The sequence below is a fragment of the Solanum stenotomum genome, chromosome 3 (assembly GCF_019186545.1).
Source record: "Solanum stenotomum isolate F172 chromosome 3, ASM1918654v1, whole genome shotgun sequence".
NCBI classification, from domain to species: Eukaryota; Viridiplantae; Streptophyta; class Magnoliopsida; order Solanales; family Solanaceae; genus Solanum; species Solanum stenotomum.
Window position 1 is genome coordinate 4,198,162 of NC_064284.1, and position 21,611 is coordinate 4,219,772.

General features: G+C 36.6%; 2 protein-coding genes across 5 annotated transcripts; one reads left to right on the forward strand and one right to left on the reverse strand.

Annotated features, from left to right (window-relative positions):
* On the reverse strand, nt 1-15,588 carry LOC125859964 (protein C2-DOMAIN ABA-RELATED 4-like). Of its 4 annotated transcripts, XM_049539821.1 has the most exons (4): nt 15,428-15,585; nt 13,987-14,082; nt 13,611-13,802; nt 222-351 (listed from the first exon to the last, which is right to left on the reverse strand). In XM_049539821.1, the coding sequence occupies exons 1-4, from the start codon at nt 15,536-15,538 to the stop codon at nt 253-255; spliced, it is 498 nt and encodes a 165-aa protein (XP_049395778.1). In that variant the 5' UTR covers nt 15,539-15,585; the 3' UTR covers nt 222-252. The 4 variants fall into 4 exon arrangements, with proteins under 4 accessions (XP_049395780.1, XP_049395778.1, XP_049395781.1 ...); XM_049539823.1 differs by lacking the exons at nt 13,611-13,802; nt 13,987-14,082; nt 15,428-15,585 and adding exons at nt 5,529-5,624; nt 10,305-10,478 and having other exon boundaries at nt 1-543; XM_049539824.1 differs by lacking the exons at nt 13,611-13,802; nt 13,987-14,082 and adding an exon at nt 723-818 and having other exon boundaries at nt 222-543; nt 15,428-15,588.
* Nucleotides 15,589-18,410: 2,822 nt separating this feature from the next.
* LOC125859354 (uncharacterized) lies at nt 18,411-21,556 on the forward strand. Its single transcript, XM_049539084.1, has 7 exons — nt 18,411-18,856; nt 18,953-19,029; nt 19,209-19,271; nt 19,354-19,455; nt 19,725-19,790; nt 20,651-20,729; nt 20,876-21,556. Exons 1-7 carry the CDS (start codon nt 18,454-18,456, stop codon nt 21,364-21,366), a joined length of 1,281 nt encoding a protein of 426 aa, XP_049395041.1. The 5' UTR covers nt 18,411-18,453; the 3' UTR covers nt 21,367-21,556.
* Nucleotides 21,557-21,611: the final 55 nt, after the last annotated feature.

The window sequence follows — 21,611 nt, forward strand, 5'->3', positions numbered from 1 at the left end:
CACAAAGGTATGAACTTTTCAGCAAACATGTATATTGATTACATACCATATAACTACGGTGATACAAGAAAATTTGAAAAGAATATTCAAACCAAATATTCGATAAGCTAGAAAAACCTTGCACAGCAGATTGGTTCAGTGTGCAAATATAACAAATTCCATTTATCACAACCAGAGATCAATTGTGAGAGCACAATTCACAAACCAGTTCACAGACTGCTACCAGATGTATATACACACACACGCTGTATTCTATAAACCCCTGGAACCAGGAAGGTTGATCCACTGAAGTTGAAGTTCAATCTCTCCACATTCCACATTTCTCAATCTTAGGCACATATCTTGCACAACCTGACCATCTTGCCATACAACATTAGACTCTTCGGACAGGCAGTTAGATCTGCACGGTTGTATTCTAGTAATAATGGTGCCACCTGGGAGGCCACTTAAGTTCATCTTGAGAGCCTCTAGAAATGGTCTGATGTCAAATTCTGCATCTCCCATTTTGTCATCTTTGCTGAACATGTCATGATCATACACAGTCTGGAAACAGGCAGAAACAAGAAAACATAAACAAGAAATACAAACACTGGGAAGTGTATATTATATGTAAGAACATTTGAAAGCATCAAGCAAGTGATCATTAGCGAGAAATGGTTATGTTTTCTGCGGAACAGATAGGGTCTTTTCTGATATGATAACCAGCAAACGAGAAACTTTACCAGCATAACAGGAAGATTGGGATCTGCAACAGAGAGAGTTAAATCTTCATTCCACTCAGGATTAACATCCTTTTTTACAACTCGAGTCTTCAGTTTCTGCATTCAAGTTGAAAAACAGGCAAGTCAAAAAACTGTCTGATAGCAATCAACAATATACATCAAATAGGAAGAATTCACAATTTACACCACATTTCAAATCTGTGGCTTCCCATCTTCCATGTAGTTAATAACAAAATAACACAGTAATCAGAGCATTGAATGAAAAGAAGGGCCAAGTATTCGAGTCCTTATGTTTTTATTTTCCGCTAGTACGATAATAGTTGTCATTTCACTCGCTGTATTGGAATTTGGAAAGCTCAAAGTACCAACTGAGTCATGCATGACGGCAAAACAACAAATATTTACAAGTGACAGAGTATTAAAGACATTGTTATCTTATGACGTCATTTAGAACATGAAATACAAAAAATGGAGCTCTTTTTGTAAACTCTGAGGAGTACAAAAAGATTATAGTATAACAAATCAAAAGATTTGGCAACAAGATTGCAGATATCATAGAATTTATCTATCTGTTTGCAGAAGCTTTCCAAATCCTCTAAAAAATACATGGACAAGTCCCAGATAAATCCGCAAAAACTTTTCTGAGTGATACAAACATCTGGGGCATACGAGTCCACCACAGTCAAGCCAAGTCAAAAAGTAGCAATAACATCCCCTCCCGGGATTTTTACCGAAGTGGGTTCAACATATACGATATATATACATAAAAAGTAATTTGACCGTGTATAAATAGTGTAATTTTCTACAACAAGGGGCTTCAGATGAACCCTCGGTCCTACCTGGCTCCACCCTCCCCAACACACACACGCGACTCATTTTACCCTATAATGGACTTTTCAGAACCTGGAAGGCAAGCTCTCTGGACCTATAACTTATCATGGCATAAACATCACAAATCTGCATCAGCCAAAAGGGTTTATAGCTCCAGACTCAACACATAGAACGCCAAAATTCAGAAACCTTGGCAAGACAAGAATTACAACAGCACAGCTTACACATTCAAAGCCTCCTTAGTATAGACAAAACCTACAAAAAGCATACACCTTTTTTCCACAATACTACAACCCCTTTCTAGAAGCGAAGACTAAAAATATGATAGAATTGTTTAAAACAAATAAACTTCAACACACCTTCCCCAGCCCCGTTGTGGAACTCATGACTTAAAAGGACATCTGACAAAGAAAATTAATAACAGGAGATAATTAATTGAACTTAAGACTTTCAAAAAAAAAGATTGTAACCAGAACAACCCCCAAATGTAAAATTAAACCCTGTGATTTTAATTCCAAACTGGGTTATGAAAGGGGAAGAAATAAAAGGGGCGGTGTCTTTTTTTTCTTCTGATTACAACATCAATAAATCCCAATAAAACGGAACCCATTGTCAAACATGAACTGGTAACGCTAAAGATGATATCTTTCAACCACACAAAATGTTATACAGATCCTTCATATGTCAAGCAAACTGATTATTGTAATGACCCTTCTGGTCATTTCTTTGTTTTGCGTCTAGAGCGTTCCTGTAGCGACCCCAAGTCATTTATGACTTGCTGGGACGGACAGTTCGGTCATCTAATCGTTCGTTTGACTTTTGTGCAAGTTTTAGTGTTTTTTGGAGCTTATGAACATTGAACGATCATTATCAATCAAAAGTTCAAGAAGATGACATCAGAATCCAATTCTGACGATTCCATTAGCTCCAGAAGAGTCATTTTAGGCTAGTAGCATGGTCAACATGACTCCGAAGATTTTCAGTGTGAGTCGGTGCGATTAGGCATTTTAACTTTAAGTTTAAGCCTAAGTTTGACTTTAGTCAACAGTCTGAGTAAACGCACTCGGATGAGAATTCCGTCAGTGCGGTTAGCTCCAGAATGTCGGGTTTGGTCTAGATTGACCCTTCTTTTGTGCCCCGAGGTTTTCGATATTTTTCCGAGCCCTTTTGTGATTTTTGACTTAAAATGGCATTTGGGTGTGTTACCCACTTTTTGTCAAGATGACCTCGTATGGAAATTTTGATTGCGCCATTGAGTTCGAAATATCAAATTTGGTATGGTTACATATCTCATTTGCATGCACGGGGTTTCGAACTAGTTCGGAGCACCCCGTCGGAGTTTTTATGTTTTGGAAAAAAATTGCAGAAATATCTGCTATAAATGCAGATATATCAGCTAACTTTTCCAAACTTAAAACCCTCATCTCTCTCTCATCTCTCAACCGATTTAGGTGATTCGAAGTGCGAGAGCTTCGTATTCTCGATGGCTTCGCTGTAGAGTGTTCGAAAGTTGTCGAGTGCACGTAGTTCGAGGTAATTTTGTGATTAACCTGACTGTTGTACCCTTTTTCGAGCCTTTATTTTTGACATTCTTGTTTTGGTCATATCTCACTCATTTTAGCTCGGTTTTGGGTGATTCGAAGTCCCACATATTGGAAATTATCGTGGCTACCTCGTAGAGTGTTCAAGGAGTGCTGGAAACTTTTCGATTCTCGTTAATTCCAAGTTTAGACTGTTGCTATTTTCTTTTAAGTTGATTAAAATATGGTTTTCTTGCTTGTTGGTTTTTGCTGTGTTTTGAGCCTTGAATTGTGTTCCATTTTGGAACACAAGTTCGGGGTGCTGTTTAGAGTCTCTTGACGGAGTCAATTTCAGACAGTTCGGTGCGGGTCTCACGATATTCGTTATGACTCCAAAATTAATCCGTCTCCGTTTTGTTGTGATTTTGGTGTCTAAACGACCGTACGAACGTTGTGATCCTATATTTGATAGAGTGACAACATTCAAGGGTCGTTCGGGAAGGAAAAGCTCTGGTAAAGTGATTTGGAGCGCGCGGTCAGCCTTAAGGTAGGCTACAACTTTTTTCTTTTAGATTGAGCTTAATTGTGTAAAAGCACGTCGTTAGAGTGAATTGGGGGTGGGTACCAGTTTCCTACCTTACTTTGATTAGATACCTCATGTTAGGATCGATTGGCCATATTCGGGTGTAGAATCATGTTAACCGGTTTAGTAGAGTTGCATGCTTATGTGCTAAATGCTATTGTATGCTTGTATGTTATGTGTTGCATGTCTTGTTCATCCTTAATCGTAAGCATGATGTCCTTAGTCTAGGTTAGACTAACATTGCCTTGGACTTATTACCCGTGTGGCCTGGATAGCCTTAACTTTCTGCCGACGTTGTTCGGATGACTTAACTTATTGTAGACTGGAGTAGCAGACTTGAGCCTGATAGTTTGAGCCTTAGATTAGGCGTTATCGCTGCTTGTTGTACTTATGTATATTGTCCCTCTCATTCTGCGGTTCCGACGCATTCTCGAAGGTCCGGTGCATCACTAGATGTGCAGGATTGAGATAGTATAGGCTTGGAGCCTTTTATGTGATTCTTAGAGTGGACGGTGTTCTACGGTGGTTGTTGTTGGATTGGATCCTATTGGAGATACCGTCACTTCCGGGGTCATTCTTTCTAGCTGGGCTGGGAGCGTATCGCTGGTTGGGTAGACTCGGTGATATCGGCGATCGCCCCCGGGCCTCTCTTTCTAGTTGGGCTGGGAGTGTGCTGCTGGCTAGGTGTCCCCGGGTCGCTCTTTCTAGCTGGGCTGGGAGCTAACTGCATGGTATAACGACTCGCGATATCTACCTCACTCACAGGTCGCTCTTTCTAGCTGGGCTAGGAGTGGACTGTTTGGTTGGGTGCCCCTGGGGTCACTCTTTCTAGTTGGGCTGGGAGTGCACTGCTGGTTGGGTGAAGTCTGATGGATTATCTTAGTTACTTTGGGCTGGAAGCCCGGTTTTCTTCTTTCTCAGTAGACTTAGCTTTTCTGTGTACCTGTCAGGCTTATGGGGGTCCGTTCAGGTTTTATTTGAACTTGCGCACGAGTGTACCTTCTAGGCTTATGGGGGCCCAGTTAGGTTTAGTTTAGTTGTACTTAGTTTATTTCTGGTATGCTTGTATGCTTTCTTTTCGTATCCGCTTTGACCTCTCTGTGTCTAAATTCTATCATTTCATATTGTTTTTACCCTTTTTGCTCAGTCGGCCTATGATGCCTACTGAGTACCTATTGTGTTGGTGCTCATGCTACGCTCTACATCTATTTCGTGATGCAGGTCCCAGTACCAGTTATCAACGGTGAGTAGTTCCAGCCTTTTTTTGTAGTTGTGACTCGGAGACGAGGACGAGCACTTGGCATTTTGGGTTTGTTCTGCCTCCTTCTTTTGGTTTAGCTGGTCTTGTTGCTTTTGAGACACGCTCTGTTGTGGTTCACTTTTGGGACTTGTACTCTTTATTAGATAGCTCTGTACTAGTGACTTTCAGGTTCTGGGAGGAATTTCTGTATATATTTATTTTGGTTTGCTTCCGCCTTGTTGTCCTTGTTTAGTTTATTGTTTCCGCTAGTTTCTACCCTTGCACTCATTGCTTGATGTTCTGGGTTTCGGATTGGCTTACCTACTGATAAGGTATAGTAGGTGCCATCATGATTCGAGAGATCGGATCGTGACAATTATAAACCCAGATGCATAAATTCTAGAAAAGAAAATTACAGCCATTGGGTGATCAATGTTCATAGACTTAATAACTTTCCTTACATGAAATTTGAAAATTCCTCCATAAATGATTATATCAGCAGCTATCAAACGTAAAAATCACAGTAGCAGACGAAAAACTCAACCAAAAATCCGATAAAAAAAAATAGGAAACAGTAAAAAAAAAANATAGGGTCTTTTCTGATATGATAACCAGCAAACGAGAAACTTTACCAGCATAACAGGAAGATTGGGATCTGCAACAGAGAGAGTTAAATCTTCATTCCACTCAGGATTAACATCCTTTTTTACAACTCGAGTCTTCAGTTTCTGCATTCAAGTTGAAAAACAGGCAAGTCAAAAAACTGTCTGATAGCAATCAACAATATACATCAAATAGGAAGAATTCACAATTTACACCACATTTCAAATCTGTGGCTTCCCATCTTCCATGTAGTTAATAACAAAATAACACAGTAATCAGAGCATTGAATGAAAAGAAGAGCCAAGTATTCGAGTCCTTATGTTTTTATTTTCCGCTAGTACGATAATAGTTGTCATTTCACTCACTGTATTGGAAAGCTCAAAGTACCAACTGAGTCATGCATGATGGCAAAACAACAAATATTTACAAGTGACAGAGTATTAAAGACATTGTTATCTTATGACGTCATTTAGAACATGAAATACAAAAAATGGTGCTCTTTTTGTAAACTCTGAGTACAAAAAGATTATAGTATAACAAATCAAAAGATTTGGCAACAAGATTGCAGATATCATAGAATTTATCTATCTGTTTGCAGAAGCTTTCCAAATCCTCTAAAAAATACATGGACAAGTCCCAGATAAATCCGCAAAAACTTTTCTGAGTGATACAAACATCTGGGGCATACGAGTCCACCACAGTCAAGCCAAGTCAAAAAGTAGCAATAACATCCCCTCCCGGGATTTTTACCGAAGTGGGTTCAACATATACGATATATATACATAAAAAGTAATTTGACCGTGTATAAATAGTGTAATTTTCTACAACAAGGGGCTTCAGATGAACCCTCGGTCCTACCTGGCTCCACCCTCCCCAACACACACACGCGACTCATTTTACCCTATAATGGACTTTTCAGAACCTGGAAGGCAAGCTCTCTGGACCTATAACTTATCATGGCATAAACATCACAAATCTGCATCAGCCAAAAGGGTTTATAGCTCCAGACTCAACACATAGAACGCCAAAATTAAGAAACCTTGGCAAGACAAGAATTACAACAGCACAGCTTACACATTCAAAGCCTCCTTAGTATAGACAAAACCTACAAAAAGCATACACCTTTTTTCCACAATACTACAACCCCTTTCTAGAAGCGAAGACTAAAAATATGATAGAATTGTTTAAAACAAATAAACTTCAACACACCTTCCCCAGCCCCGTTGTGGAACTCATGACTTAAAAGGACATCTGACAAAGAAAATTAATAACAGGAGATAATTAATTGAACTTAAGACTTTCAAAAAAAAGATTGTAACCAGAACAACCCCCAAATGTAAAATTAAACCCTGTGATTTTAATTCCAAACTGGGTTATGAAAGGGGAAGAAATAAAAGGGGCGGTGTCTTTTTTTTCTTCTGATTACAACATCAATAAATCCCAATAAAACGGAACCCATTGTCAAACATGAACTGGTAACGCTAAAGATGATATCTTTCAACCACACAAAATGTTATACAGATCCTTCATATGTCAAGCAAACTGATTATTGTAATGACCCTTCTGGTCATTTTTGTGTTTTGCGTTTAGAGCGTTCCTGTAGCGACCCCAAGTCATTTATGACTTGCTGGGACTGACAGTTCGGTCACCTGGTCGTTCGTTTGACTTTTGTGTGCGTTTTAGTGTTTTTTGGAGCTTATGAACCTTGAACGATCATTTTCGATCAAAAGTTCAAGAAGATGACATCATAATCCAATTCTGACGATTCCATCAGCTCCGAAAGGGTCATTTTAGGCTAGTAACCTGGTCGGCATGACTCCTGAGATTTTCAGTGTGAGGTCGATGCGATTAGGCATTTTAACTTTAAGTTTAAGCTTAAGTTTGACTTTAGTCAACATTCTGATTAAACGCGCTCGGATGAGAATTTCGTCAGTGCGGTTAGCTTCGAAATGTCGAGTTTGATCTAGATTGACTCTTCTTTTGTGTCCCGAGGTTTTCAATATTTTTCTGATCTCTTTTGTGGTTTTTGACTTAAAATGACATTTAGGTGTGTTACCCACTTTTTGTCAAGATGACCTCGTATGGAAATTTCGATTGCGCCATTGAGTTCGGAACATCGAAATTGGTATGGTTGCATATCTCATTTGCGTGCACTGGGTTCCGAACGAGTTCGGAGCACCCCGTCGGAGTTTTTATGTTTTGGAAAAAAATTGCAGAAATATTTGCTATAAATACAGATATATCAGCCAACTTTTCCAAACTTAAAACCCTCATCTCTCTCTCATCTCTCAACTGATTTAGGTGATTCGAAGTGCGGGAGCTTCGTATTCTCGGTGGCTTCGCTGTAGAGTGTTCGGAAGCTGTCGGGTGCGCGTAGTTCGAGGTAATTTCATGATTAACCTGACAGTTGTACTCTTTTTCAAGCCTTAGTTTTTGGCATTCTTGTTTTGGTCATATCTCACTCATTTTAGCTCGGTTTTGGGTGATTAGAAGTTCTACATGTTGGGAATTATCGTGGCTACCTCGTAAAGTGTTCAAGGAGTGTTGAAAACTTTTCGATTCTCGTTAATTCCAAGTTTAGACTACTGCTATTTTATTTTAAGTTGATTAAACTGTGGTTTTCTTGCTTGTTTGTTTTTGCTGTGTTTTGAGCCTTGAATTGTGTTCCATTTTGGAACACAAGTTCGAGGTGCTGTTTAGGGTCTCTTGACGGAGTCAATTTCAGACAATTCGGTGCGGGTCCCACAATTTTTATTGTGACTCCAAAATTGACCCGTCTCCGTTTTGTTGTGATTTTGGTGTCTAAACGACCGTACTAACGTTGCGATCCTATATTTGATAGAGTGACAACGTTTAAGGGTCGTTCGGGAAGGAAAAGCTCCGGTAAAATGATTTGGAGCGCGCGCGGTCAGCCTTAAGGTAGGCTACGACTTCCTTTCTTTTAGATTGAGCTTAATTGTGTAAAAACATGTCGATTAGAGTGAATTGGGGGTGGGTACTAGTTCCTACCTTATTTTGATTAGATACCCCATGTTAGGATCGATTAGCCATATTCGGGTGTAGTATCATGTTAACCGGTTTAGTAGAGTTGTATGTTTATGTACTAAATGTTATTGTATGTTTGTATGCTATGTGTTGCATGCCTTGTTCATCCTTAACCGTAAGCATGATGTCCTTAGTCTAGATTGGGTCAGCATTGCCTTAGACTTATAACCCGTGTGGGCTGGATAGCCTTGACTTTCTGCCGACGTCGTTCGGATGACTTAGCTTCTTGTAGACCGGAGTAGCAGACTTGAGTCTGATAGTTTGAGCCTTAGATTAAGCGTTATCGCTACTTGTTGTACTTATGTATCTTTTCCATCTCATTCTGCGGTTCCGACGCATTCTCGAAGGTCCGGTGCATCACTAGAGGCGCATGATTGAGATAGTATAGGCTTGGAGCCTTTTATGTGATTCTTAGAGTGGACGGTGCTCCACGGTGGTTGTTGTTAAATTGGATCCTATTGGAGATACAATCACCTTCGGGGTCGTTCTTTCTAGCTGGGTTGGGAGCGTATCGTTAGCTGGGTAGACTCGGTGATATCGGCGATCACCCCCGGGCCTCTCTTTCTAGCTGGGCTAGGAGTGTGCTGCTGGCTGGGTGTCCCCGTGTCGCTCTTTCTAGCTGGGCTGGGAGCTAACTGCATGGTAGGACCACTCGCGATATCTACCTCACTCACGGGTCCCTCTTTCTAGTTGGGCTGGGAGTGGATTGTTTGGTTGGGTGCCCCTTGGGGTCACTCTTTTTAGCTGGGCTGGGAGTGCACTGCTGGCTGGGTAGAGTCTGATAGATTATCTTAGTTACTTTGGGCTGAGAGCCTGGTTTTCTTCTTTCTCAGTAGACTTAGCTTTTCTGTGTACCTGTCGGGCTTATGGGGGTCCGTTCACGTTTTATTTGAACTTGCGCACGGGTGTACCTTCTGGGCTTATGGGGGTCCAGTTAGGTTTAGTTTAGTTGTACTTGGTTTATTTCTGGTATGCTCGTGTGCTTTCTTTTCGTATCCATTTTGACCTCTCTGTGTCTAGATTCTATCCTTTCATATTGTTTTTACCCTTTTTGCTCAGTCGGCCTATGATGCCTACCGAGTACCTGTTGTGTTGGTACTCATGTTACGCTCTGCATCTATTTCGTGATGCAGGTCCCAGTACCAATATCACCGGTGAGCAGTTCCAGCCTTCTTTTGTAGTTGTGACTCGGAGACGAGGGCAAGCACTTGGCGTTTTGGGTTTGTTCTGCCTCCTTTTTTTAGTTTAGCTAGTCTTGTTGCTTTTGAGACACGCTCTGTTGTGATCCACTTTTGGGACTTGTACTCTTTATTAGATAGGTCTGTACTAGTGACTTCCAGGTTTTGGGAGGGATTTCTGTATATATTTATTTTGGTTTGCTTCCGCCTTGTTGTCCTTGTTTAGTTTAATTTTTCCGCTAGTTTCTACCCTTACACTCATTGCTTGATGTTCTGGGTTTCGGGTTGGCTTACCTACTGATAGGGTATAGTAGGTGCCATCATAATTCGAGAAATCGGATCGTGACAATTATATACCCAGATGCATAAATTCTAGAAAAGAAAATTACAGCCATTGGGTGATCAATGCTCATAGACTTAATAACTTTCCTTACATGAAATTTGAAAATTCCTCCATAAATGATTATATCAGCAGCTATCAAACGTAAAAATCACAGTAGCAGACGAAAAACTCAACCAAAAATCCGATAAAAAAAAATAGGAAACAGTAAAAAAAAAAAGATGAATTAGTGGAATTGGGACCTGTTTAGCCATCTTGACGACAACGTAGGGATCGCTGCTGCGAACATCACGAACAGCGAGATTGATGCCTCTTTTGACTCGTACTCTGAGAAGACCCAAAAGATTTTCCATTTGAAACTTTCGGTGGCTGCTTGCTGAAGTTGTTGGCAATTAAAGCTTCTATTCTTTCAATATTATTTCTCCTAATTTTTCTTTTGACCCCCTTTAACTAAAAATAAAAACATTACTCCATCCGTTTTAATTTTATTTGTTGTATTTTAATCTAATACGAAATTTTTAAAAATAAAATTTGAATTTCGCGATGTTAAATAAAACATATATCAAATGTATAGTAATGTCTTTCAATACATAATTATTGATACTTTTTACTTCTACACAAAAATTAGGATCGTTTGATAACTATTTAGAATTATGTGGGTATTAGATTATGTGAATTTTAAAATTATTAATCAAGCGTATAGATTTTATATACGGATAACTTATTTCCTAACTAGTTATCAAACATTATAAACTTGTGTCATAAATTAATACAATTACCTCTGTAAATAGCTACCAAACGACTCTACTTCTCAATCTATAACAAGTTGAGACCTACTATATAAATTCACACATTCATTTAAGCTCAACTCATTTGATTATTACGATGTTAAATAAAAATTACAAATATTTTATTTTAACGGAGTTCTCACTTGAAGTTGAGTTTCTATTTTTGATGTAATCTAATGTATATTTTGAATCAAAATGAAGTTTGACTCCTATCAAATCTGTGAAATGAGTTGTAACCTATCTTTAGATAAATCCGTATTAATTAAAAGTAATTACAAGTATATCTATTTTGTTATCTTTAATGTAGTCCTTGGTATAGTTTTACGTTCACAAATTGAAACGGTCTATATATTGTTGGAGGATATAATCAAATTATATCAAATAACTTCTCTCATTTTATTCTTAAAATATGCTACTTGCCTCTAATAAATATAGTTATTTTTTAATCTTATCAATACTTGTAGTTTTATGGTTTCTTTATTTTTCATATAATGGAGTATTAATTTTCGATTAGCTAAAATAAAGTAATATGATAGGTGAGAGTTCATATTATAACAACACTTAGTTGTGACATATATTTTGATAGCAACTCTGACTCAGTTGACAGTTGAATTTTCCCTTACAACCTCCCCACGTACACCAAGTCAAATAAACTCTTTCTTGTCAAAATCTACAAAGGCAACATCTTTTCAAAAAAAAAAAATTAGAGAAGAAGAAAACGAATTATCATACAACAAGTCAATTTATTGGAGAAAAATACAAAAATGTTTGATAATCAATAAAAAAAGAATCCTAATAATTACAATATTAATCAAAAGTATGAAAGAGACAATTTCAGAAAGATGCAATTTAAAATGAAATTATTGTTGGGTAAAATAATCGAGATTCGAGTGTATTGTAAGGGATTTGCCAATTGATTCTAGTAATGCACATGGATGCCACTACTCTGCACATTGTTGGATGTGCGTAGTGTTTCAATTTGGTTAATGTGAGGCTTGTCACCAATGGCCAACCATACCGATATCGGTTCGATTTATATCGATACGTTATAGAATTATTAAGATATTAATATTGGTTATGATTGTCAATTATTGAGTTCGATTATTGTTTTAGTCATTCAAATTTTAATATACAAAAAAAATCACTGAAAATCACTTAGAAATAATGTGACAAACCAAATAAACCTTGCATATTAGTTGACTGATTGTATTTTGTTCAAAAACATACATTAACGTCTGGTAGAATAATCAAGAGTTTTGAGAAAATTAGAAATAAAAATAGAAACTAAGTCATAAGTCGAGGACTCTATATATCGAATGATATAAATATAATTTATTAATTTACCATCAAATTATCGATTAATCTATTCAGAAAAAAAGCCTCAAATCGTTAAAAAGTCAATCACCTAATAAACAAAAAAATTAGAACCATTACAGATCCGCTAAAGTAATACGCCAATAACTACTTTTCAATTATTGATTCCGATTTAATTTTGAACATCTCTATCAGTGATTACTTTATCTTTAATGAAGTCGAATTAAGCATCCAATTCCGATCAATGGTACTTCAAATCTGAAAGCAATATAAATAGAAGAAATGTAAGGAAAATGTTTACCCGAAAAATGGTACAATTGAATTTTTCTTAAAAGTGATTTATAGGCATGTGAGTTAACATGCAAATACTAGAGAGCAACTTTCATATCTAACAAACATAAAAATCATATTTGTGTGTTATAGCGATAATTTGCATAATTGCGATCCATAGCAAATTTTATGTTTCCTATGGAGCTTTTGATTTGTTTAATTCGCTAGATATATCCAATTTTATACAAATTGTTCAGTTTTGTATAAATTCATTTATACATTGTAATTTGTATAATAAGATCCATATTTGTATAATTATAAGTGTATAGGACAAAAATATATGTATTTTTATTTGTATATACAATTTTCTTTCGCTTTATACAAACGCAAACGCGTTTTATATATTTTATACCGAAATGTATAAAATGACTAATTGTATATCAAAAATGACTAATTGTATACCAAATCAGATGGCCAAAAAAAGGGATGCTTGCTGCGAATTACAAATAAAATAAACTATAACTATAACATTTAATTTGAATTAATAGTTTGTTATTTCATACAATTTTCCCAATATTGAATTCTCCCTCTCTCTTATTTTATTTTAGTTAGCACCATTTAATTTGACACGATATTTAAGAAAAAAAGAAAACCTTTTGAAATTTGTGATCTAAAACAATTCTTAGATATTTGTGTGGTTGAAAATCATTTAATTAAGAGTACAAAGAGTATTTTAAAGTAAATTTATTTCTAATCATAGTAGGATGACATTTTTTTTGGACGAAATAAAAACAAATGATTGCCACATAAAATGAGCCGGAGGAGTAGTACCATAATATGCACACAAAAGTGTGCACTTGAGTTACAGTGTTATTCGAACCAAATATTCGGTAAGCTAGAAACCTTGCCCAACAGATTGGTACAGTGTGCATAGGTAGTTATTAATTGAACTTCTATATTACAAACTCCATTTATTACAACCAGAGATCAGTTGTGACTTGTGAGAGCACAAACCAGTTCTTACACTGCAGCTAGCCAGCTAACTGCAACCAGATATATATACACAGACGCTGTATTCTATAAACCCTTCGAACCAGGAATGTTGATCCACTGAAGTTGAAGTTCGACTTCTCCACATTCCACATTTCTCAATCTTAGGCACATATTTTGCACAACCTGGCCATCTTTCCATACAACATTAGACTCTTCAGACAGGCAGTTAGATCGGCTCGGTTGTATTCTTGTTATAATGGTGCCATCTGGGAGGCCACTTAAGTTCATCTTCAGAGCCTCTATTAATGGTTTGATGTCAAATTCTGCATCTCCCATTTTGTCATCTTTGCTGAACGAATCGTGATCATAGACAGTCTGGAAACAGGAAGAAAGAAGAAAACATAAACAAGAGATACAAGCACTGGAAAGTGTATAGTTTTATGTAGGAACATTTGATCAAAGCACCCAGCAAGTGATCATTAGCGAGAAACGGTTATGTTTTCTGCAAAACAGATAGGGTCTTATCTTTATATGATAACCAGCAAACAAGAAACTTTACCAGCATAACAGGAAGATTGGGATCTGCAACAGAAAGAGTTAAATCTTCATTCCACTCAGGTTTAACATCATTTTTAATAACTCGGGTCTTCAATTTCTGCATTCAAGTTGAAAAACAGGCGAGTCAAAAAACTGTCTGAGAGCAATTAATAATATAATGATATAGGAAGAACTCAGAATTTACAACACATTTCAAATCTGATCCTCCATGCAGTTAATAACAAAATAACACAGTAGTCAGAGCATTGAACGTAAACAAAAGCCAAGTATTCGAGTCCTTATGTTATTTCTTCTGCTAGTAAGATAGTAATTGTCACTTCACTCCCTGGCTTGGGAAGCTCAAACTCAGCTATGTTGCTTTGACTCTTCAAAAATGCCAACGGGTGCGTGTCAAATTCGCCAAAAACAATGTATTTTTGGAGAATCCGAGACGAATGCGGCATCAAAAGTGAAGAGTCCGCGCAACTAAGGCTCAAATTACCAATTGAGTCATCAATTACGGCAAAAAAAACTGATATTACAAGTAAGAGAGTAATAAAAACATTGTTATCTTATACTTAACTTAATTTAGTACATGAAACAGGTAACAAAAATGCTGCTCTTTTTGTAAACTTTGAGGAGTACAAGAAGATATCTTAATATTTATGCTAATGATTTTCACCGAATAGGGTTTAACATTTACAATATATAACTAAAATTAACTTTAACTTTGCATAAATAGTGTTATTTTCTGTCAAAGATGAACCCCTCGGAAGTCGGACCTACCTGGCTCCGCCCCTGCCTCAAACACACACAACCCATTCTACCCTATTAATATACTTTTCAGAACCTGGAAGGTCAAGCTCCAAGAAGCTAGTACTTATCATGGCGTAAACTTCACAAATCTGCATCAGCCAAAATGGTTTGTAGCTCCAGACTCAACACACAGAACACCGAAATTCAGGAACCTTGGCAAGACAAGAATTACAACAGCACACCTTACAATGCCTCCTTAGTATACTACTAAAAGGATATTCCTTTTTCCACAAAAAATATGATAGAACTGTTTAAAATAAAGAAACTTCAACACTCCTTCCGCATCCCCATTTTGAAAGTCCAAACTTAAAAAGACATCTGAAAAAAAATACTTACTACAGGAGATAATCATTTTGACTTTGAATACTTCCCAAAAAAAAAACGATCGTAACCAGAATTTCCACGAAAAGATGATAGCTTTTTGGTATAATTTCCACATATATCATCCTTCAGATGTCAAGCAAACTGATTATAAACCCAGATGCATAAAATTACAGGCAGTGGGTAATAGACTTAAATGTAACTTTCTTGACATGAAATTTGAAAATTCTTCCATAAATGATCAAACATTAAAATCAAAGTAATAGACCAAAAATCCGATAAAAAAAGAGAGTATGGAACAGTTAAAAAATTAGTGGAATTGGGACCTGTTTAGCCATCTGGACAACAACATATGTATCGCTGCTGCGAACATCACGAACGGCGAGATTTACACCTTTCTTGACTCGAATTCTCAGAAGACCCAACAGATTCTCCATTGCTGCTTGCCGATGTTCAGTAAGATGCAATTAAAAAACGAAATTACTATTGCTAAGTTGATTTTTTCTTTGATAACTACGTGTCATAACGAGTACGCAATGTTTTTTACTTTTCCACATAGGACCCACGAGTATTTATTCTGTTGTTTGGCCACCACTACTTTGCACAATATTTTGAATGTGTTTGGTGTTCAATTTGGTATTTTGAATGGCGAACCACGTGGAATTCTCTTTAATTAAAAACGTGTCAATCATTTTCATAAATCTAGTCACGGGTGTTCTTGGATTACGGATATATTAGGAGAGTTTAAGATTAAAAATAAAGAAAATTACGATAAGGTGAAAGCAATCTTCATGGTAGATAAAATAAAAAAGATAAGATTGAGATGATCAAGCATGTAAAGAGAAGATGCGTAGATGCCCAGTGAGGAGGTGTGAGAAATTGATCATTTTTTTATATTTTTCTTTTATTTGTGAATTTATATCATTAGACAGAGCGTCCTGTAGTTTTTTATTAAAATAAAAAACCTCAATAGAATTATGTACAAGCAAGGGGGATTAGGTCTTACTTTGTCAATCCTAATGAGGTAACGAACCTCTACTAATTATCATAAACTAGAGAGGACTAGGTATTCTATAATAATCACATAGTTTGTTATACACTCTATGATGATATTACATATGAAAATGCTTAAATAATGCACAAATATAAATTCCAAGAAGAAAGTTGAGTTTCAACCTCAAACTTACTTTTACAAATGTGTGAAAAATGATAGATAGCCCATCTAAAGTAACCTAAGGTATTTTCCTCGTGTCTTCTTCTTCAAATTTGTCCAACATAGTTAATCATTTTTCTTGGACTTATTGGATTTTTTTGAAGCTATTGACATTGTCATATGATCCTGCTTTGACAGTCGCATCGGTAGGTGCCTTGGAACAAACTTTTGTCACTTTATCATCCCAACTGTGCTTCCTTCCACGTGTCTTCCTTTTATTCCTTCCACTTCTTTGATGCCTCAGTGAGATATCCCATCCCTAGCCACTTTATCAAAGCATATGGCCAACATATTATCTTCCCCATCCTCATAAAAAAAATTATCGCCCAAATCAATAGCATAAGCCTCAATTGGACTAAGTCCTAATGCTAAGGCCTCTTGTTCATTTTCTTTTTGTAATTGTACTTTTAGGTACAAATTTCAAAGCTTGTGGACTTAATTTTTTTATTTAAAATAACATGTGAAACATGCTCTTCTTTATCAATCAAATCAGTCTACCTATGAGTGTTCATCTCCCCCTACTTTTCTTTTGAAATAATCAAATCACTTGTGAAATTAGCTTGAGAAAGTGGTCACATACCTTTCACCAAAACTTTATCATTCCTTGTAGAGGATAAGAGTTGCCCAAATTTATCTTGATGTTTATCAAATGAATCCAAATTTTGAGAAGAAACCTCATGAGCATAGGTGTTCAATATGACTATAGGTGGCTTGATCGCTGAATTAGATTTGAGCAACATGGCAACCTGACTTTCTTGAATAATTTGAGCTACTTCAGGATTAGAGATATATAATGTTGGAGTCATAACATTAGCATTTTTCCGGTCCATATGCTATATCCTTCAATTGGTATGCTAAGAGATTGTATATTAGTATCAACATCGACTCGGACCAAAGTTTACTCTTTCGTAGGATTAGAATCAACTAACTCTAATTCTTTCTCCACCCCGAGTGCTTCAAACTGTTTTGTACAAACAATGATGGGTCTAAGGAGAAGTAGACCAAAAAAATATTTGGGGAAGGTGATTACACAAGACATGACACAATTGTAAGGACGTGACACTAGATATGAGGATGAATATCGAAGATTAAGGTAGATGATTGGCAAGCAGTCGGACAATATTATTGTCTAGTTTTCTTTATCAATATAATTACTCTTACGATTTATGTGTCACACATAACTAACATTATTTATATGATACGTCTTTTTTATCTCGCAAAAAGTGAACCCACATCTTACTTGGGTGTTAGTCGTGTGAGACACATAACGTAAAAGGACAAAAAATGCTCTTAAACTATGTGAAATGAATACAAAATTTCTCCATTTATAGATAGGTCCAAAAATGCCCTTGTCGTCAATATTTTGATCCAAAAATACCTTTGTTGTTACTTAATGGTTCAAAATGTAATTTTTCCAATTACATTTTTTTTTTCTGAACATATTCTTTACCTAATAAATTTTTATTAGCAAATGTTTTTCCTACTTGAATTTGAAAAGAAATTTTTAAAAAAACAAATATTTCTTATTTTATTAAGATTGTGTTTTATCGTCATCAATATAAAAATTAATGATAAATTTACTATAATCTCATATATATATGACATATATTATCCGTTAAATTGTACATGAAGTTATTCTATTTTAATTGATAAAATGAGATTAAGAAGAAGAAAAAACTATATCCTACATTTTTATTTGTTAAAGTGATTTTAAAAGAATGAAAACAATTCAATAATATGGTTCTTTAAAAGCAATATTTTATCACGAACAAGATGTGTTTCAAAAGAAAAGAAATAATATATTTATTAGAAAAATGACATTTTTGACCCATTTAGGAAGAATAACGACATTTCTGGACCAAACTATCAATAGCAAGAGCATTTTTGAATCAAAATATTAACGTCAAAGGCATTTATAGACCAAACTACAAACAAAGGATATTTTTATTCATTTTATATAATTTAAGGGCATGTTTGATCATTTCCGGCGTATAATAAAGTTTTTCATGGATTGACTTGCAACAGCTATAGCCTATTAGACTATTTCAGTTCAATGGGCCCAAGTCCAAATCCAAATTCAAGAAAACTCATCCCGCAGGCCTCTACAGATTTTCCCTCCAAAAAGATCACGCTGCAAAGATGGAGCAATGGGAAGCACTGGATGTAGACGATTCCGATCTCCACTCTCTTCTTCGCCCTTGTAAGCGGCTCCACCAAAACCCTAATCCCTCCACATCTACTTCCACTTCATCTTCTCCGGCGCTTCTCACGCCGCCTTCTCGAACTCCAGAATCCTCACAACTAGAAAGTTCTCATAATCAGTTACAATCGCCGCCTCAACGCCTCATTCCCGGGCCGGCAGGTGCCGTACAAGCTGCCATGCTCCAACGAACTCACGATCGTCAATGTCATAGTTCCATTTCATCTCAAAGAGACAATCCGATACCTACGCAAGAGTATATTAGGAGAGCCGTCGAAAACTCTACGGAGTTCGACTACGATTTCCAATCCAATCCATGGCTTTGCGCTCTTGAGTTTGTTGGTATGTAATTTAGGGTTTTAGTCTTTACTTGGAGGTAGTACTATCATTTCGTATTATTGTTATTTATGGATTAGGTATACATGTATGTTTATTCAGGTGCGGAGAAGGGGAAAATTCCATGTACGCCATTGAGCTCTGTCAATAAATGCCTAGAAGCTGCTAGGGTCGATCAGGTATTTTCACATTTTTCCTACTGGGTTTATGGAACAAGGATTGGAAAAGTGAATACAGAAATGCTATTTTCCAGAAAGAAATAGGACAATAGTTGAATTAGTAGGCCCTAGAGGCCTGGACTGTATCACTACGAAAGTTTCTGCAATAGCCTTACTCCTGGCAATTATTGTTTTCATAGGTTGTGGCAGTTGTTAAGTCTTGCACACAGAATGGTCTTGGTGGTCTGATGGTGACTTTGAAGGTATAGTTCTTTTGAGTATAATGTTGATATCAGTGAAAACAAGTTTGCAAGTTGCAACTGATTTGATTAGTTCCTAATTTAGGATCCTACAGGCTCAATTGGTGCTAGCATTCATCACAAAGTACTTGGTGAAAGTCAGCATGGAAAGGACATTTGCATTGGCGCCGTTTTGATACTGCAAAAGGTTCTTCCTGTTACAATTTTTCTTTCTTTCTTTGATAAGTTCAAACCAACCTCTCAACTCCTCTTCCCAGGAGTCAACAGTGGCCCTTTTCCTACTTGGATCCCTTTGAAACGAAGCCTCAATCTCTTGGTTGAAGGTGGAGGGTCCTTCCCACATTATGATATCTCACTTGTCTTCTCCCTGTTATATCTTCAGAGATCTCCTAAACATAATTGATGTGTAATATTTTCACATTACTTAAAAACAGCTGACCTAATTTTGGAATCCAGGTTGCAGTGTTTTGCCCTTCAAGCTCAGCATATTATCTTAACATAACACTCGCGAACCTGACAAAGGTGCGGATGCTAGCCTATTTTTTTTGATAAGTCACATGCTTAGCTTACTATTATGGAACAGAAATCATCACACCATACACTTCTTCCCCTTTATGTAATTTTGTGCTAACTGCAAAACTGAGATTACTTTAGTTCTAAGTCAAAAGTTGTGTTCTACAGATGAAAAACATGATTCCATTAGGAATGCTTTTGCATTTGGTCATGAAGCTTCAATTAGAAGCACCAATTAAACAAACACTGAAAAACTGTATGTCATCAATGTCAATTAACCTCATTTCTTCTTAGTGCAACTCGCATAATTGGAGACAGTAGTTATAGAAATGGATTTGGCGGAAGTCTGTTCCGAGGACTATCAGATCAATGATATTATCACCATATATTTGTTTCTAAACTCCATACATCTGTGTGCCTGAATTCTCTGCTTATGTGGTTATGTTACTATGTCCATGTAAGGGATTTATAGTTGCCTGAGACATGGTTCTGTCAATATGTATGGGTATATCTTCCTTCATCCCGAGTTACCATTCTCTAGTGCTCTCTCCCTCTCTCTTCTTTCCTCTTAGATACTACAATAGCTCAATATAAAATATCTGCAATTGGCAAAGGAATTATATGCAAGAGTTTTAGATCTTCACTTACCCATAAGGCTATTAGATGAAAACTACTGGATGTTGGTGTTCTTTGTCTTGTTCCCTCTAATTTGATATTCTACAGTGAGCACTTAGCGTCATATGCACTTCCACTAGGTACCACATAAGCTTCAAAATTCTATAAGAATGCTATAAAAACTTGTCAATCGTGTATCATAATTGATATAGCGTTGAATATCCTCCTAAGATCTTTAAGTGCCTTACCTGCAGGTTTTCTGCAAGGAAAGTGGACCTCCATTAGTGAACAGCCTAACAGCATATGAAGTCAACTACAGTGATCCTGAAAGTGGTGAGGGTTGATATTTCTTTTCTATTATGTACTATGGAAAGTCATTATACTAGGAGGATTTTCCTTAGACAGTTGCACTATCATTGGTTTATATTTTATAAGAAAGGTTTCTAGTATTCTGGCTAACTATTCATAAAATTTTGCAGCATTAGCTTCTGCTGAAAAATCTAGTGCACTGCAGATCACGGACAACGTTTCAATTGAAGATATCCTAGATGATAGGACCATAGAGTGTTCTGCAGGTGGAAATTTCCGTAGTGAGATTCAAATGGAGAAGGAAAATCAAGTTCCAGATAGCTACATATGCAACAACAGCAGTGGCCTTAAGAAGACCTCAGTTGATGAAAAAGAATGTCTCCAGCAGATACAGAGTAGTGTCAAAGGATTTGAAGGAACAGTCAGAAACAGAAGCACTTTTAATGAAGATAATAATCAGCAAATGGGAGAGAATCCTCAGGGAATTCTCACTCCGAGGAACAAAAGAGAGAGTCCAACAAAGAACCACATTGATCCAGTAATTCCAATTACTGATGAAATCAACAATCATAGACAGCCAATTGCTCCGAAAGTGGCACTGCCTCAATGGACAGATGATCAACTTGATGAACTGTTTGCTTGTGAGGATGATGATGAATGAACTATACAAAAAAGTTTGGTCGCTTTTTGTTTAGGTTGATGTTATTTCCAATTAACTCTAACAGTAGTACTCAAGATTCCTGTAAAGTGTGATCTAGTCCCTTCTGTTTCGACATTATCATCAGATGGAAAGTATAATGAAGAGCTTTATACTATATTTTGATGTACCGATTGCTGGGTGTGTGGTGAGACTGCAATGATAACCAGCTAAAGTCGCAGAGTCAATTTTGGTTTCAAGAATTGTGC

What these genes read in the sequence shown, in the direction of transcription:
- LOC125859964 (XM_049539823.1), bottom strand. Translation starts at nt 10,415, where the DNA reads ATGGAAAATCTTTTGGGTCTTCTCAGAGTACGAGTCAAAAGAGGCATC. An exon ending in TCGTCAAGATGGCTAAACAG is followed by an intron (nt 5,625 to 10,304) that starts GTCCCAATTCCA and finishes ACTTGAATGCAG; the next exon opens with AAACTGAAGACTCGAGTTGT. An exon ending in CCAATCTTCCTGTTATGCTG is followed by an intron (nt 544 to 5,528) that starts GTAAAGTTTCTC and finishes GCCTGTTTCCAG; the next exon opens with ACTGTGTATGATCATGACAT.
- LOC125859354 (XM_049539084.1), top strand. Translation starts at nt 18,454, where the DNA reads ATGGAGCAATGGGAAGCACTGGATGTAGACGATTCCGATCTCCACTCT. An exon ending in TTGCGCTCTTGAGTTTGTTG is followed by an intron (nt 18,857 to 18,952) that starts GTATGTAATTTA and finishes ATGTTTATTCAG; the next exon opens with GTGCGGAGAAGGGGAAAATT. An exon ending in CTACAGTGATCCTGAAAGTG is followed by an intron (nt 20,730 to 20,875) that starts GTGAGGGTTGAT and finishes AAAATTTTGCAG; the next exon opens with CATTAGCTTCTGCTGAAAAA.